This window comes from Anolis carolinensis, chromosome 6 (assembly GCF_035594765.1).
Source record: "Anolis carolinensis isolate JA03-04 chromosome 6, rAnoCar3.1.pri, whole genome shotgun sequence".
NCBI classification, from domain to species: domain Eukaryota; kingdom Metazoa; phylum Chordata; class Lepidosauria; order Squamata; family Dactyloidae; genus Anolis; species Anolis carolinensis.
Genome location: NC_085846.1, coordinates 11,001,095 through 11,019,065, shown reverse-complemented (window position 1 = coordinate 11,019,065; position 17,971 = coordinate 11,001,095). Strand labels below are relative to the sequence as shown.

The following is a 17,971-nucleotide window of genomic DNA, read 5'->3' as shown; positions in this document are numbered from 1 at the left end:
AGCCTCAATGTTAATAATAATAATAATAATAATAATAATAATAATAATAAAGAGGGTTGGAAGAAACCCCTTGGGCCATTTAGTCCAATCCCCTTCTGCCTTTGTGCACCAAAAGCACAAGCAAAGCATCCCTGACAGATGGCCATCCAGCCTCAATGTTAACAACAACAACAACAAAACAACAATAAAGAGGGTTGGAAAAGACCCCTTGGGCCATTTAGTCCAATCCCCTTCTGCCTTTGTGCACCAAAAGCCATTAGTATTGCCCCTGACAGATGTCCAGCCAGCCTCAATGTTAATAATAATAATAATAATAATGCTTATAAGAGCCCCCTTGGGTCATTTAGCCCAACCCCCTTCTGCCCTTGTGCCATGGGGGCCGGATAAATGGCTTCGATGGGCCGCATCCGGCCCCCGGGCCTTAGTTTGGGGACCCCTGGTTTAACCCATTAGATAAAAATTAGCTAATGCATAAAATAAACTAGTATGCAGATCTGAAATAGCCTTAGCAAAAGAGTGTCTCAAAGCATGTAAAAACATGCAATGCAATGCAATGCAAATTTTCTGCAGGATTCCTAACAGTTCTAGAAAGACAAAAAAATGTGCTTTTTCTTTTGCCTGTAATGCAGCCGCCTGACTTTTAGATGTCGCTGCAGAGGCAGAACTTGTCGATCAGGCAAAGGACAGGAAAAGGAGGAGGATCCGGGGAGATCATGGCCGAAGAAGAAGAAGAAAACTCGCAAACTCGCCAAGGTTTGCAGGTAGGGCGAGCCAAAATCTCTCCAGGTTGCCATTCTTTGGTGGCCACAGTCAGTGGAGGCATGATCCTTGTCAAACCGCTTTGCCTTGGTTTCCTTGGCAAAAGAAGGTCAGGGATTCATAGCATTGAATCAAGGCAGTTAAACTGATGTCAAACTGCATCAGTTCTGTAATGTAGATGCACCCTCACAGTCAGCCATGGATTCAGTCTCCATGGATTCAAACATTCATGATTTGAAAATATGCCTCCCCTAAAAAAAAAAAAAACACCCCAAAAAGCAAAGCGTGATTTTTACCATTTTTATATAAAAAATATCATTGATCACATTATTGTATATAATATTGTTGTGGAAACCTTGCATACTGTCCTTTGAAACCTTGAAATCTCAAACTGGAAATACTGCTTTATGAATTAGGCTGAATTATCAGTAGGAACAGAAAACCCTCTGCGCATGTTCAGGTGTATTTTTTTGTTTATTATTTCTGTATTTATTGGATTCAAGGATGCACTTTTCCTACCCATATAGACATTTATTGAAATGGGTGTGCCTTGGAATTGCAGGTTCATCTTATGTATTGTGTTGTTGTTCTTGGAACAGAAATCAGTGTGCATTTTACACCAATATCAATGACATAAAAGGCCCTGTCTATATGGCCATATAAGGCAGGTTAACTGCACTGAATTTCATTATATGGCAGTGTAGACTCATATAATGGAGTTAAACTGCATTAGGGGTTTTGCAATAGCGATTAGAATGTGGAAGGATGGGTGCTGTGGGTGGCTGTGAGATTTCCGGGCTGTATGGCCATGTTCCAGAAGCATTCTCTCCTTACATTTCACCCACATCTATGGCAGATATCCTCAGAGGTTGTGAGGTTTTTTGGAAACTAGGCAAGTGGGGTTTATATATCTGTGGAATGTCCAGGGTGGGGGAAAGAACTATTGTCTGTTTGAGGCAAGTGTGAATGTTGCAATTGATCACCTTGATTAGCATTGAATATCCTTTACAGCTTCAAAGCTTGGCTGCTTCCTGCCCGGGGGAATCTTTTGTTGGGAGGTGATTAGCTGGCCCTGCTTGTTTATTGCCTGGAATTATCTGAATGGGTGCTTTGTTTTGTAATTTTGTACATATATAATGTGATTGGGGATGACATTTAATTTCATTGTATGAAGTACAATAAAGTTATTCTATTCTATTTTAAAAGTGCATTATATGTCAGTAAAGATGGTGCCTTAGAATCAATTATCTGAAGAGAAACCAAAGAAACTTAGAATCAAAGAAACATGGTACTTGATAAATTTCAGAGCTTAGCTGTTGGAAACTAGTTTCTATAGTTGACTCTGTGTCAGTAGGCAGTTAGGAATTGTGGGAGTTGAAGTCCAAAACACCGGGAGGGCCCATGTTTGCTCATGCTTGCCATAGTGCCAAGATGTCTTCGTTCTTCTCTGATGATACCATCTTTGTTTTGGAAAATTTCCATGGCAGGAACTGGTTGACCAGCTGTACCATTTTCGAGATCATTACTTTGAGAGCCACAGTGTAGAAGATGCTGGGAAAAAACAGCAGGATGTGCGAGAGAAGATGGAAAAGACTCTTCAGCAAATGGAAACAATGGAAGGTAATGTACATTTGGATGATTTTTTTTTAAAAAAAAACAAAAACAAACACCAGGTACCTTTTTTTGACAGTTATAGAGAAGATAAAAGTTTTTCTAAAAATAAGAGTAATGGGTTTTGAATATTATTTCTTTGTTATAGTTAAGGGAAGCAGAGGCTTTTAAGCAGAGGCTGGATGGCCATCTGTCAGGGGTGCTTTGAATGAGATTTTCCTGCTTCTTGCAGGGGTTGGACTGGATGGCCCATGAGGTCTCTTCCAACTCTACGATTCTATGATTCTATCTACAAATATAAACATTAAAACAGAATTAAATGTCATTGGTATTTTAAAAATTCAATTGAATACCATATAAACATATTCAAAACTAAAAACCACAGCAATCCTTCACAAGGATTAATTATATCAAAAGTCAGGCATCTCGTGTGATGGAAAATTCTACAAGCGTTCCTTTTCATCCCTAGATCAATAAATACAATCACAGAAAATAAAGAACAGCTTGCCATCTGTTTGTGGTATCCAATATTTGTGCCTTGAGTTGGCTATTTTATCCTGTTTAATGGCAGGATGAGACCTAAACAACATATGAGAATGAGAGCACTCCTGTTGTTTCTTTTCATTTGAGTGGCTGTTATTGAGAGGTATCATAATAGCTATGAGCCATTGATAGACATCTCCCCCACATAAAGATTGTACTTCTAATTGCAGGATTAACTTGTGATGTTTGAGATCATCTTTAAGTCTATTTTGAGCCCAATTTTAGGTTGAATTTCATGGATCTCTTGTGCAATTCTCTTTCCCCTCTTCTCCCCTCCTTTGCTCCTAGGCCTCTCTAAGGGTCGGGCTCAGACCCTGATGCTGAAGGGAAAAGCTTTGAATGTGTCTCCAGATTACAATGCCCAGGCTGAAGAGCTGCTTTCCAAAGCCGTCAAGCTTGACCCAGAACTGGTGGAAGCCTGGAATCAGCTGGGGGAGGTTTACTGGAAAAAGGGTGACGTCTCTGCTGCCCACACATGCTTTTCGGGAGCTCTCAGTCATGTAAGTCTCCCTACAAGTACAGTGGAGTCTCACTTATCCAAGCCTCGCTTATCCAAGCCTCTGGATAACCCAAGCCATTTTTGTAGTCAATGTTTTCAATATATCATGATATTTTGGTGCTAAAGTCGTAAATACAGTAATTACAACATAACATTACTGCGTATTGAACTACCTTTTCTGTCAAATTTGTTGTATAACATGATGTTTTGGTGCTTAATTTGTAAAATCATAACCTAATTTGATGTTTAATAGGCTTTTCCTTAATCCCTCCTTATTATCCAAGATATTCGCTTATCCAAGCTTCTGCTGGCCCGTTTAGCTTGGATAAGTGAGACTCTACTGTACTTTCATGAATAGGTGGGGTATTCTAGTTTCAAACTGCTATTTGGAACTACTGCTGGTTTTTGTGACAGAACTCCCATCTGTCAGCTCTAGTTTGCAGGGACATGAGGGAAGCCTCCCAGCAGGATGGTAACACATCCGGGCGTCCCCTGGGCAACGTCTCTGTAGATGGCCAATTCTCTCACACCAGAAGCGACTTGCAATATGTTCTCAAGTCGCATCTGACATGATTTAAAAAAAAATCTCTACTGCCCTTACACACATTACTTAAAGTATTAAAACTGTTACAAATTTCATATGTCCTCTATAACAAAAAGAAGAATAGTATTATCATCTAATTTGAAAACGTAATAGTTGTATCTTCTTATCGTTTCTGTATTATTCCATGTTCTTTTCTTCTGCTATTCTTCATTAAAAGTTCATCTTTGATCTTATTTAGATTATTTCTCTTTACTCTTTTATCAATTTTTAATATTGTTTAAATAATTGAAAGGTTTAATCTGTCGGTTAGTAAATTAATACTGTATGTGATTTTCCTTTTGTTACAGTCCACTTTAAACACGGCACTATAGATTCATGTAAATGTCTAAAACAGCCACTAGGTGGCATTCAGTTAAACCCTTGTGCTGGCAGGACTGCTGACTGAAAGGTCAGTGGTTCAAATTTGGGGAGCGGGGTGAGCTCCTGTCTGTCAGCTCTAGCTCCCCATACAGGGACATGAGAGAAGCCTCCATAGGATGATAAAATATCAAACATCTGGGTGTCCCCTGGGCAATGTCCTTGCAGACAGCCAATTAATTATCTTATACCAGAAGCGACTTGCAGTTTCTTAGGTTGCTCCTAACATGAAAAAAAGTAAACGTATTGTTGCCAATTTTTTCAGGACCCCAGCATTGAGCTAAAGGGACCCCATTTCAGGTCAGGACCCACAGTTTCAAAAGCAGTGGTGTAAGAAAGGATATCACATTGTCATTTAATGCAAAATTGAATATTCCTTTTTACTACAAGTGCTTGTTTCTCCAAGATACTTCACCCTTTTTCTGAAAAGGGTTTGCTTGACTCATTACAGATCGCTACTCAAAATGCCATAGTGAAAACCAGCAGTTCCAAATAGCTCTAATGATCATTTAAGGCAAAAGCCTTGTCCCACAATATTTTATTTTCAGCCATGTATGATTTTGTCTGTTTCCTGTTCCCATGCTTTCCCTTCAGTGCAAGAACAAGGTCTCGCTGCAGAATCTCTCTATGGTCCTCCGTCAGTTGCGCACAAGCTCTCCCGACGATCATGCTCAGAACGTGATGGACAGCGTGCGGCAGGCTAAACTAGCTGTGCAGATGGATGTGCGCGATGGCCGCTCCTGGTGTGAGTCAAGGGTGTGCTGAGGAGGGATGGAGTAGAGCAAGGAAGTGAACAATATGGATATTTATAATTTGCCTTTATTTCTTCCACAGATGTTCTGGGCAATGCCTACCTCTCCTTATTCTTCAATACCGGGCAGAACCCCAAGATCTCCCAGCAAGCATTGAGTGCCTATGCCCAAGCAGTAGGTGATGGAGGGGACTCTGGTGACGGCTGTGGTATAGGGTGGCAGGGGATAAGGAGCCAGGTTAAGCTACTGTATGGGATTCCAGACTGCCAGGCAAAAAGATCTTACCTTGCATAGAGTTGAATGAGAATGTTTGGGGATACACCTTCAATTATTTTATTTTTTTTGGTCACCGAGATGACTACAGTAGCCAAGCAAGTTATGGAATTATAGACAGTAAGCATCATTGATATCTCAGTTCAGAAGGCACGGAATAGATTGTTTCATGAAATAATAACAATATTTCCTGCAAGATTGGAAATGTCTGGGCTTTGACTTTATCCGGGGTGTGCTTAATACTATTTACATATTTTAGTATTGTTCTACATAGAGAGGATTATTAAAAGGCATTTTCCACCTGCATATGAGGATTCAGCTTTCTAATGCAGTTGCACATATATCTCCTAACATTATTAATTAGAGTTTGGAAATGACCGATTCTTGGAGTGGTAGTCCAGAAGAAAAAGGAACTTTTTTGGAAAAGCAACTTTGCTAAACTCTGGTCTAAACTATCGCGCTGACTTGCAAAGCTCAGTTGATTGCATTTTTCAGATCAGAGGTACATTTACTTCAGCCGTAATAAACTAAGTCTGTGAGAGGAAATACATGAATAGGGAACTTAGTATTTTATGGAAAAGCCAGTTTTCAAATGCTATACATAACGTGAGATAGGCAGGAGGTGCTCATTTACTGTGGTTAGTTAGATCTTAGCAAGTAGCACCTTGTAAGCATATCTCTAAACCCTGGATCAGCTGCTTCCTCTTACACCTCCATTCACAGAAATATCTCCATCCTCATGTTTACATTCACACAAAGGTATTCTAGCACATGATATTTATGCTTCTCCTGGTCATCTTTTAAAGCAATGGGAGTAGGGAAACCCCACTAGTATTGGCGTGGTATTTGGATGAATATTTCTGAACCCTGTTTCAGATTGCTTAGGGCTAGGGAAACTGCCATTCTCCTTTAGGTTGTAGAAGGAATGAACATGTTTCTCCATCTGGAGAAATGGTCAGGGTTAGGAACAGTACTTTTTAGAAACTGCTGTGTGCAGAAAGAGCAAAGCTGAGTGTTCATGCTTTTCTTTTGCTCTTTAGGAGAAAGTGGACCCTACTGCATCTTGCAATCCTGATCTACACCTGAATCGAGCTACGGTGAGAGCAGAATGATGTGTAAGACTGGTAATGCTTGATGGAATTTGAGGGATGGGCTACGCAGAAGTGCTACCAGTCAAGGAAACCCATTTCGATTTCTCCCATTCCTCTTCTGTTTTAGTTTTGGTCTTCCACTTCTAGCTATTGGTGCAATCTTCTTTTTTCAATAGCAGCATATGATTTACTCAGAATGCATTAAGGCAAGCATGGGCAAACTTTGGCCCTCCAGTAGGCTGTTAGGAATTGTGGGAGTTGAAGTCCAAAACACCTGGAGGGCCAAGGTTTGCCCATGCCTGCATTAAGGAGACCATTCAGAGGTTACTAGTTTTGAAAGGAAAGAATCCTGTAAACAAGGGAACTGTGCATTCAAGGCATGTACTAGATGAAAAGCTTTGCATAGCCAGGAGAAGGTGGTTTGAAAGTGACCAAGGTGATCTGGTTTGTTATTCCGACCTTACTTCCTAACCTCTAAAAAAACCAAAATGCATAAAATTGTGACGTTCTTCCAAGGCTTGGAAAAAGAACCCGTTTTTCTTGCTTTCAGCTTCCCTTTCTTATCTTTTCAAAAACTAGAACGTGAAAGGTTTTGGCTCCTGTGAGACTTAGTTTTGCAGTTCGCTTCTCATTCTGTATTTTTTTTGTTTTGTTTTTTGTTTCCTGGGACAGCTGCATAAATATGAAGAAAACTACATGGAAGCGCTGGAGGGTTTTGCACGGGCCGCAGCTCTTGACCCAGCTTGGTCCGAACCACGGCAAAGAGAGCAGCAGCTCCTAGATTTCCTAGGCAGGCTAACTAGTCTCCTGGAAAACAAGGTATTTAAGGCAGCAAGGGCCGGCTGTTTTTCTTTCCAGCTGCTTTGTCCACACAAGGTGACGTTGACTCGTTTACACTGATGTCTTCTGCTGTTTTCTTTTTTCCTTCATAGGGAAAGGTAAAAGGCAAGAAGCTGCAAAGCATGATAGGAAGCCTGCGTCCCTCCCAACTGGGCCCTTGTGGTGACGGCCTTTATCAGGGGCCCTCGGGTCAGAAGGTGGAACTAGAGCAGCGGCCCCTCAGTGCTTTACGGCCTGGTGCTAACTCCGGCACAGTTGTGCTGGGAAAGGTGCTATTCAGCCTGACCACAGAAGAAAAGGTGCCCTTGTGAGTATCCATTGAGCCTTCCTTACTATCTTTCAAGTCTGATTTGCTTATATCAGGGGTGAGCAAAGTGTGTGCCGCAGGTTGCATTTAGCTCTCAAGGGCACAAGAGCAATCAAATACATGTTTTGTCTCCAAATGCCCTTTAGGAAATATGAGTGATATTTGTGCCAAATCCCCTGCCAGGCTATTTTAGACTCAGAAGATGCCTTTAAAAAAAGTACAGTAGAGTATCACTTACCCAACATAAATGGGCCGGCAGAACGTTGGATAAGCGAATATGTTGGATAATAAGGAAGGATTAAGGAAATGCTTATTACACATCAAATTAAGTTATGATTTTACAAATTAAGCACCAAAAAATCATGTTTAACAACAAATTTGACAGAAAAAGTAGTTCAATATGCAGTAATGCTATGTAGTAATTGCTGTATTTTTGAATTTAGCACCAAAATATCACGATGTATTGAAAACATTGTTACTATTGCAAGGTTTCCCAGTGGGCATTAATGGCTGAAAGGGAGGCAGCCTTCCCAGATCTCTTAAAGGGCTCATGCAGCCTCCTGATGTCCCTCAGTTGCCCGTTCTGGCTTATACACTACTACATTAACCATGGGGCTTGAAGGAATTCTCAATTTGTATTTGAAAAAGGTAAAGGTTGGCATGAAATATACTGTACAGTCTCATCTTTTCCTGATCATGGTCTATGTTACCTACGGCATTATTGACCCCAATTGGAAGCTGCTGTGATTTTACTGATTGTTATTTTAATGTAAATTTTATTTTGTGTAATATATTTTTATATTGTTATGTAAACCTCCCTGAGTCCCTTCTGGGAGATAGGGCGGTATATAAATAAAGTATTACTATTATTATTAAAACATATCTGTTAATTAAAATGGCACTTCCCCACCCATCTCACCTCCTACATGTGGGGCAAGTGGGCTTATTAACAAAAGACCCTCCCCATAAATGTACAGCAGAGTAACTTACTAGGAGCAGCATGACCCAGCACGTGTAGCCAAAAGTGATACAAAGAACAAAAATGCACAGGCCAGTGTTATCTCTTCCTTTGGAGGCTTTTCTTTGTAGTAAAATAATATGGTTGCACTATTAACAAAAACAAGGTTTCCATAACACAAAGTTCTTTATACCTCCATCTTTGCTTCCATGCTGGGCTTCTTTCTCATGCAGATAAACAGCTTCACTCTCATAGAGCCTCCTCTCACGCCAACCTTACACAGGAGTTACACACAGTAGCTTTTATACAGCAACCTTCACACTGGAGCTTCACACATGAGGCCTTCAACCTGGGGCTTCTCTCACCAAAGTCTCTCCCGCAGAGACCTTCTCACAGTCCTCAGGATGACGCTAGCTTTGGCCCACTAATGCTAGCTTATTTAACCCTTTCAGTGCTTGACTCATATTTTTGTAATTAAAAATACCGAGTTAATTTTTAATATTTATGACACTACAAACACACATTTGTAATTACTAAGGAAGCTACAAAATGCTTACATAATTGTAGACATTTTCCAAAATGCATTCAGGATAGTGCTTCAGTGGAAAGGGTAGCCATCATAAGAATAAACTCCTGTAGTACCTTTATCAGGCATGGGGAAATTTCTACCCTCCAGGTGTTTTGGACTTCAACTTCCACAATTCCTAGCAGCTAACCAACTTTGGTGGTGAAGTGTGTTAAAGCACTGGGCTGCTGAATTTGCAGACCGCAAGGTCCCAGGTTCAAATCCCATGAACTGAGTGAGCGCCTGCTGTTAGCTCCAGCTTCTGCCAACCTAGCAGTTCGAAAGCATGCAAATGTGAGTAGATCAATAGGTACCGCTCTGGCGGGAAGGTAACGGCGCTCTACGCAGTCATGCTGGCCATATGACCTTGGAGGTGTCTACGGACCTCAGGGGAAACCTTTACCTTTACCTTAACCAACTTAGGAAATGTTGGAGTTAAAGTCCAAAACACCTGGAGAGCAGAAGTTTGCCCATACCTAACCTATATGCTTTTCCAAGACTGAATTAGTAATAACAGTCCTGCCTCCAAAATGTCTCACTTGCCTGTCCATTCACTCAGTTTATCATTCTTGGTGCTGTTTATTATCTCTTTTCCTGCCTTTCTGTCCTCTGATAGTACGTTTGGCCTGACCGACTCCTTCGACGGCCCTTGTTTTGCTGTTACTGTTTACAACATGGCACAAAGCTGGGGGGTTCTGATTGGAGACTCTGTGGCCATTCCTGAACCTCATCTTCGGCACCATCACATCCAGCATCAAGGCAAGGCAAGTTCAGCTCACCCCAAAGTGGTATGATGTTTCAAGAGTGAGATTCTTGTCCTCAGAGTGGGGTGTGATCTAAGGTTGTAACTATTCAGGAATTCAAGGCTTACAGCTCTGTCCAATCTGGCATGGATTTTCACCCTTGCCCATACAGGTTTTTTTTTGTTTTTGGTGCTAGTAGAACTTAACCATTCAGAGTGAGAGAGAAGAAAAAGGGGGAAAGTCTTTGTAGACAATCTCTGGCTGATATTGTGACAATATATTTAAAGATCTTCAGTTTCACCTATGGACTTATCTAGTCTTGCCTTTCTTCTGAAGTGGGACCTAAAGTAGTTTACAACAAGATTAAAACCAAACACAGCTAAACACCTGCTTATAAAAAAACTTAAAACACAATTGTGGCGTTTGTTTCCAAGAGGTAGTAAATCCAGAAACATTGGCTAGGAGTAAAATATTATGCACAGATCAAAACTATTGAAGTGTATGAAATCACTGGGTTGCTGTGAGTTTTCCAGGCTGTATGGCCATGTTCCATATGCTTCTGGTACATGGCCATACATCCCAGAAAACTCACAGCAACCCAGTGATTCTGGCCATGAAATCTTTCGACAACACATTATATGAAATCACTTTACTCCAGAGCTTGGAAAATTGCATTTTATAGCAAAAGAATGCACATCATCAGCACAATTTCCCCCTGAATCCTATGAATTTTTTAGTTCAGATGGATTTGGTGGTACCTTTGGGAAACAGCCTTCACAATTCAGCTATAAATAAACAGTAGGACAAAGTTGTTGTTTTTAATGCAATTGCTATTCAACAGTGGATTGCCTTTGAGCAATAGACCCTTCTTCTTTGGAGGCCTTTAAACCTAAGTTGGATATTATTGGGTTGCTGTGAGTTTTCCAGGCTGCATGGACATGTTCCAGAAGCATTCTCTCCTGACGTTTTGCCCACATCTATGGTAGGCATCCTCAGAGGTTGGGAGGTATATTGGAAACTAGGCCAGTGAAGTTTATAAATCTGGAAGGTCCACACGCAGCATTGCCCAAACACGAATCAAGGAACATGAAAGGCACTGCAGACTAACTCAACCAGAGAAGTCAGCCATAGCAGAGTAGAAGAGCACTTGAGGAATCAATTTGGGCACCGCATATTATTTGAGAACACAGACATGCTTGACCACCCTAAAAACCACCATGTCAAGGCTACACAGAGAAGCCACCGAGATCCACAGGCATGTGGACAATTTCAATAGAAAGGAGGAAACCATGAAAACGAACAAAATTTGGCTACCGGTATTCAAAAACTCTAAAATCAGACAGTAAATAAAAAGCAACACTCTGAAAACATGGGAATTCCAGACATGAAACAGTCAGGGCCAGCTAACGCCTCCCAACAAAGGATTCCTCCCAGGCAGGAATCAGCCAGGCTTTGAAACTGCAAGGCTATTTAATGCTAATCGTGGTGATTAATTGCAACATTCACACTTGCCTCCAACAGATAAGAGTTCTTTCTCCCACCTTGTACCTTCCACATATATATAAACCTCACTGACCTAGTTTCCAATATACTGTATATACTTGAGTATAAGCCTAGTTTTTCAGCCCTTTTTTTAGGACTAAAAAAGCCCCCTTCAGCTTATACTCGGGTGAGGATCCTGGTTGGCTTATATTTGGGTCAGCTTATACTTGAGAATATATGGTACATTTATTATTTTTCTCTATGATTATTGGTATTATTACATTTATTATTTTACTCTATTATTATGACATTTATTATTGTACTTTATTATTGGTGCTACTATTACATTTATTTTACTCTATTTTTATTATTATGACATTTATTATTTCACTCTGATCTTATTATTATGACATTTATTATTCTACTCTATTTATTATTACATGTATTATTTTCCTGTATTTATTATTATTATTACATGTATTATTTTACTCTATTATTATTAAAAGGATACAAAAGCACATTTACATTGAAGAAGATGAGAATAATGATTTAATCAGAGTTAGACAGTCTTATCTTAAATTAGAGCTTGATGTAAATATTCAAAAACATTTATTATTTATTTATTTATTTATTACAATATTTATATCCCGCCCTTCTCACCCAACAGGGGACTCAGGGCAGCTTACAATAAAACGCATATATAAAAATTATACAGTGCCATATAAATCAGTTAAAAATTATTAACTTAATAATTTAACTTAACTTACAGTAATTTAACTTACTGATGCCTCAATTAATGTAATTTTTGGTATCTATTTTTATTTCTGAAATTTCCCACCCTTGGCTTATACCTGAGTCAATGATTTCCCAGTTTTTTTGTGGTAAAATTAGATGCCTCAGCTTATATTCGGGTCGGCTTATATTCGAGTATATACGGTACTTCAAAATCTCTGAGAATGCCTGCCATAGATGTGGGTGAAACGTCAGGAGAGAATCCTTCTGGAACATGGTTGTACAGCCTGGAAAACTCACAGCAACCCAGTGCTTCCGGCCATGAAAGTCTTCGACAACACATTGGACATTATTGTTTGTTTTTTCCAGGATTGCTTTAGTTGTGCCTCCTTGCCTGTTGGGGTTGGATTATGTGGCCCTTGAGTACCTTCCACCTTTATGAAAGGGAATCTGGTGGAATAGAGATTCCTTACTTCACAGTTGTCCGTAGACTTAGGATCGAACTGGTTGCATTTTGATTGACTGCCATCCCCCCCCCCTTTTTTTTTTCTTCTTCCACCTTTTCAGAGTTTCGATTTCTCTGGCATCCGGGTGGAAACCCCTTTGCTGCTGGTGGTGAATAGCAAAGTGCAAGGAGCCCAGAGCCAGGCTGCTGCCACTGTGGCCTACCAGGCACAGAGCGAATGAGGACGCGATGGAGGAGAAAAGAGTTTGCAAAGAGAGAACTGCTCCCTCCCTCCAGCGGTGCTTGGTCCCTGCTACCTCTCAGAAGATGTTAACCCAGGCATGTGCAAACTTTGGCCCTCCGGGTGTTTTGGACTTCAACTCCCACAATTCCTAACAGCCCGAAAGACACACAACAACCCAGCCGGTAGGCTGTTAGGAATTGTGGAGTTGAAGTCCAAAACACCCGGAGGGCCAAAGTTTGTACATGCAAAATCTTTTTTTTTAAACTTATAACATTTCTGGGCATTAGAAAATGGAGTAAGAGAAGCAGAGAAAAGGGTCGCAGGGGGCGTAACCCCCACTTAGGCTTTTAACCCTCTTGTTTTGTTCCTTGTCAATTCCACAGCAACTGACCCTGTGCCTTAATCCATTGCTGTATTAAAGTTATGCTTCCTGAGCCAGGTTAAAGGCTTTCCTAGCCACGTTGCTTCTCTTTTTCTCTGACCCTTCCCATTGGGAACCGTCGGCCCATTTTATTTGAACGTAGGCACTCACTTTCCTTGCGCTCTTCTGTTTGTTTATCTTTGTGTGTGTGTTTTTGTAAGCTCCATTGGGTTGAATCCCATCTGAGTCATATTTATTGGAAATACCACTGAAGACAGTACTGAAATGCCAGTGTTTTCAGTGGGTCTGCTGTAAATGTGACGAACCAGGATCCAATCCGATGTATTTTATTTTGTATATATAGGCAATAATAATATCCATATTTATTTGGTAAAATGATGAGATTGTTTCTGTAATTTTATATATAATTTTCCAGATTTCTGGCCTTTTTTCCCCCTTGCCCCTACCAATAAATTGTATTTGTTACCATTCAGGAGTGCTTTGTTTTTGTATATACAGTATATTGCTTACCAATTAGAAGTAGGAGCTGCGGTGGTGCAATGGGTTAAACCCTCGTGCCGGCTGACCTGAAGACCTGAAGGTCGGCAATTATAATCTGTGAGACAGGGTGAGCTCCCATCTGTCAGCCCCAGCTTCCCATGTGGGGACATGAGAGAAGCCTCTCACAGGATGGTAACACATCCAGGCATCCCCTGGGCAACGTCTTTGTAGACAACGGATTCTCTCACACCAGAAGCGACTTGCAGTACATACTTAATTCACTTCTGACATAATTTAAAAAAAATCAGTTATAAGTGACACAAATAGAATGGCTCAACCAAGTTGAAAATAAATTTTATTTCCACTTAGTGAAGAGAAGGCTGAGGGCTGACGTGATTTCACTCTTTAAATATCTAAAGGGTTCAGCTTGTTCTTTACTCTTCCAAAAGAGAGGACTACGTCTAATTGTTTTAAGTTGCAGACGGGTAGGTGTGTCGGAGCCAAATTCAGCCCAATATTTGCCTCTTGACTCGCAGGTTTTCCCCTACACAGTTTACCAATCCATAAATTTGTTTTTCCTTGAAAACTAAAGTAACATTTCTATGACCTGTTCTCATTTACAGTCGTAAAGAACTGACTTGAGTTTTGCTTAATGGCAGAACTTTGGCTCCTTGGGATGGAATTGCTCCTCCTCAAGGCTTCCCTTCTTAATTGGCTCTCTCAGGGAAGTGCAAGGAGAAAAGTGCAAATGTGGGCATAAGCTAATTATGTCAGGACACATTTGTTTCTTCCTGATGGTAACTTTTCTTGTGAACTTCTGCAACTATTTCCTCTTGAGACGGCAGTTTCTTTTCTACTATACTGGGAATTGGAGGAGTGTGAGAGACCAGGGGTATTTTCACATTACGCAAATACAATACTATAATTCCAATTTTAACCGCCATGGCTGCATCCTGTGGAGTTTTGGGATTTTCAATTTGGTGATGCACCACAGTTTCCCTGGCTGAGAATGCTAAACAACCGCTCTCTAAACTACAAAATCCCCTGGGTTGCTGTGAGTTTTCCAGGCTGTATGGCCATGTTCCAGAAGCACTCACTCCTGACGTTTCACCTACATCTATGGCAGGCAACCTCAGAGGTTGTCAGGTCTTGGAAACTAAGCAATTTGGGTTTATATATCTGGAATAATGTCTAGGGTGGGGAAAAAAACTCTTTGTCTATTTGAGGCAAGTGTGCATGTTGCACTTGGCCACCTTGATTAGCATTGAATAGCGTAGCTTCAAAGCCTGGCTGCTTCCTGCCTGGGGGAATCCTTTGTTGGGAGGTATTAACTGGCCCTGATTGTTTCTTGTCTGGAATTCCCCTGTCTTCTGAGTGTTGTTCTTTATTTAGTGTCCTTTATTTACAAATCCCCCCAATTTGATAGGATAGAGAATTAAAGCGAATCGCTGTATTATATTCCCAATTCCAGCCCAAGACTTTGATTGTTGCCCCTCTTTCTGAAATGAATGTGGCAACTAATGCCTTTAACAACCTGCGTTCTCAGAGAGTGGAAAGTCACTTTGTTGGATTCCAATTCCTAGAAATCTTCAAGACTTGGGGCAGGACTAGTTGGGGGATCCTGGGTGTTATAGTTCAAAGTATAACAAATTATAATTAAATATCTGGGGCAGGAAATGATGATATAGAAAGAGAATCATGAACAAGATACGGCAATGTACAAATACCAACAACGTACCATATGGTGTTTCAAATACAATAGATCTTTATGTTTTTTAAATATTCTGTATTAATACCGCATTTCTTTGATCCCAAGATGCTATCGATTGTAAGATGCACACTAATATCAGCACCACTGACAGAAAAAAACCCCTATATATACACACACATATATACCCTCTCAATTTAAGACGCTTACCATTTTTAGAGATGTTTATATGGGAGGAAATGCATATCAATATAAGAAATAAAGTAGTTCAGAGCAGACTAGAAAATTGTGTTGTCGAAGGCTTTCATGGCCGGGATCACAGGGTTGTTGTATGTCTTTCGGGCTGTGTGGCCATGTTCCAGAAGTATTCTCTCCTGACGTTTCACCCACATCTATGGCAGGCATCCTCAGAGGTTGTGAGGACTAGAAAATTACTAGAGATATTGTGTTGGATAGAAACTAGGTACTGGTCCTGCTAGTATGGTGGTCATATACAAATTAATAACATATTTGGGGGAGTGGGGAACTATTTCAACCAGTAGTGATATGTTCTACAGGTAGAAAGGTCCTGATTTCCTGGCCAAGATCCACACCAACCATCCCTGGATCACTGCACCTAGTTTCCCCCTAATATTGTCCTCCTTAGGGCATCCTTCATCTCCCTGTTCCTCAGGCTGTAGATAAGTGGGTTGAGCATAGGGGTCACCACTGAATAGAAGAGGGTCACCACTTTGTTGCTGCCTCCAGAAGCTTTGGGGGTGACGTAGGTGACCATGATGGATCCATAGAAAAGGCTCACCACGGCCAGGTGGGAGGTACAGGTGGAAAAGGCCTTCTTCCTCGTCACAGTAGAAGACAACCTCATCACTGCCCGCAGGACTGCGGTGTAGGATCCCACGATGAAGAGGAATGGGCCAAAGATAGCAACGGAGCTGAGGCAGTAGAAGGCCAACTCTGTGCGGGGAGCTGGAGAGCAGGACGCAGACAGCAGTGGTCCCGGGTCGCAGATAAAATGGTCGAGGAGATTGGAGCCACAGAAACGGAGCTGGGAAATCAGCACGATGGGCACCAGGAACCAAAGGAACCCAGAGACCCAGCAGGAAGCCGCCAAGTTGACACAAAAGCGTGGCGACATGAGGATGGGGTAACGCAATGGGTGGGAGATAGCCAAGTAGCGATCCAAGGCCATTGCAGCAAGGAGGAAGCTCTCGGTGGTCCCCATAGAGAAGAAGAAGTAGAACTGGAGGAAGCAGCCTTGGAAGGAGATGATGCTTGGCTGCAGGGACACCAGATCTGACAGCATTCGGGGCACCGTGGTGGTTACGTAGCACATTTCCAGCCCTGAAAAGTTGCCCAGGAGGATGTACATGGGGAGGCGGGTGAGGCGAGAGTCCCAGAGAATGGCCCACACGATGCACAGGTTGCCCAACAAGGTGAAGGCATAGCAGGTGGAGAGCAGAGAGCAAAGCAGCAGGTGGAATGGCCATGAGAGGGATGGGAAGCCCAAGAGAACAAAGCCAGTCACCAAGTCGGTTTCGTTTGCCTGGTTGGAAAAGAGGTGGCCCTGTGATTTTGCAAGAAGCAAAGAGGGAGATACATAGAATTATATATAGTAGAGTCTCACGTATCCAACACTCGCTTATCCAACGTTCTGGATTATTCAACGCATTTTTGTAGTCAATGTTTTCAAAACATCGTGATATTTTGGTGCTAAATTTGTAAATACAGTAATTACAACATAACATTACTGCGTATTAAACTACTTTTTCTGTCAAATTTGTTGTATAACATGATGTTTTGGTGCTTAATTTGTAAAATCATAACCTAATTTGATGTTTAATAGGCTTTTCCTTAATTCCTCCTTATTATCTAACATATTCACTTATCCAACGTTCTGCTGGCCCGTTTATGTTAGATAAGTGAGACTCTACTGTATATAGTTGAAAGAGACCTACAAGGACCATCCAGTTCAACCTCATCCTGCCATGCAGCAATACACAATCAAAACACTCCCGACAGATAACGCCCTGAGCCCCTGTTTAAAAATGTTCAGAGAAGAGAAAAAGGGTCAAACTTTAAAATATGAATTCCTTGGCTAAAAAAATTCTGTGAAATTCTTGGCTCACAATAAATGACCAAATACACACACACACACACACACACACAGAGATTATTTGAAAGGTTCATGAAATCATCATCATCATCATTATTTACTTTATTCACACCACACCTTTCTCCCCGAGGGGACTTAAGACAGCTTAAAACTACACACGTTGATAAATGTAAAACAAAAGCAAATAAACAATTAAACATTACTGTAAATGTTAGGTTAAAAATACAGCTAAAATACAATAAATATAATTAAAACGAATTTTAAAACATGCAATCCCCCCACATCCCACTTGTAACTTCCACAGCAATGTGCCCCTTCTTAATTCTTGTTGCATTCCTACCAGTTTGTCCAGGAAGAAGCACAAGCAAAAAAAAAAAAAAAACCAAAAACTTCAGGAACATTAACAGTACAGTAGAGTTTCACTTATCCAAGCTAAACAGGCTGGCAGAACCTTGGATAAGCGAATATCTTGGACAATAAGGT

At 41.0% G+C, this 17,971-nt stretch overlaps 2 protein-coding genes across 2 annotated transcripts; one reads left to right on the top strand and one right to left on the bottom strand.

Moving 5' to 3' along the window:
* Window positions 1–639: 639 nt before the first annotated feature.
* On the top strand, window positions 640–13,655 carry ttc5 (tetratricopeptide repeat domain 5). The gene is made up of 10 exons (XM_062984382.1): window positions 640–761; window positions 2,247–2,379; window positions 3,202–3,413; window positions 4,968–5,118; window positions 5,208–5,299; window positions 6,439–6,495; window positions 7,162–7,308; window positions 7,422–7,636; window positions 9,776–9,923; window positions 12,684–13,655. Exons 1-10 carry the CDS (start codon window positions 645–647, stop codon window positions 12,801–12,803), a joined length of 1,392 nt encoding a protein of 463 aa, XP_062840452.1. The 5' UTR covers window positions 640–644; the 3' UTR covers window positions 12,804–13,655.
* Window positions 13,656–15,414: 1,759 nt separating this feature from the next.
* On the bottom strand, window positions 15,415–16,972 carry LOC100565126 (olfactory receptor 11G2-like; the record flags this gene model as incomplete). The annotated part of the gene is made up of 1 exon (XM_016995360.2): window positions 15,415–16,972. A coding segment is annotated over one exon (981 nt), but the record flags the coding sequence as incomplete, so codon positions are not given.
* Window positions 16,973–17,971: the final 999 nt, after the last annotated feature.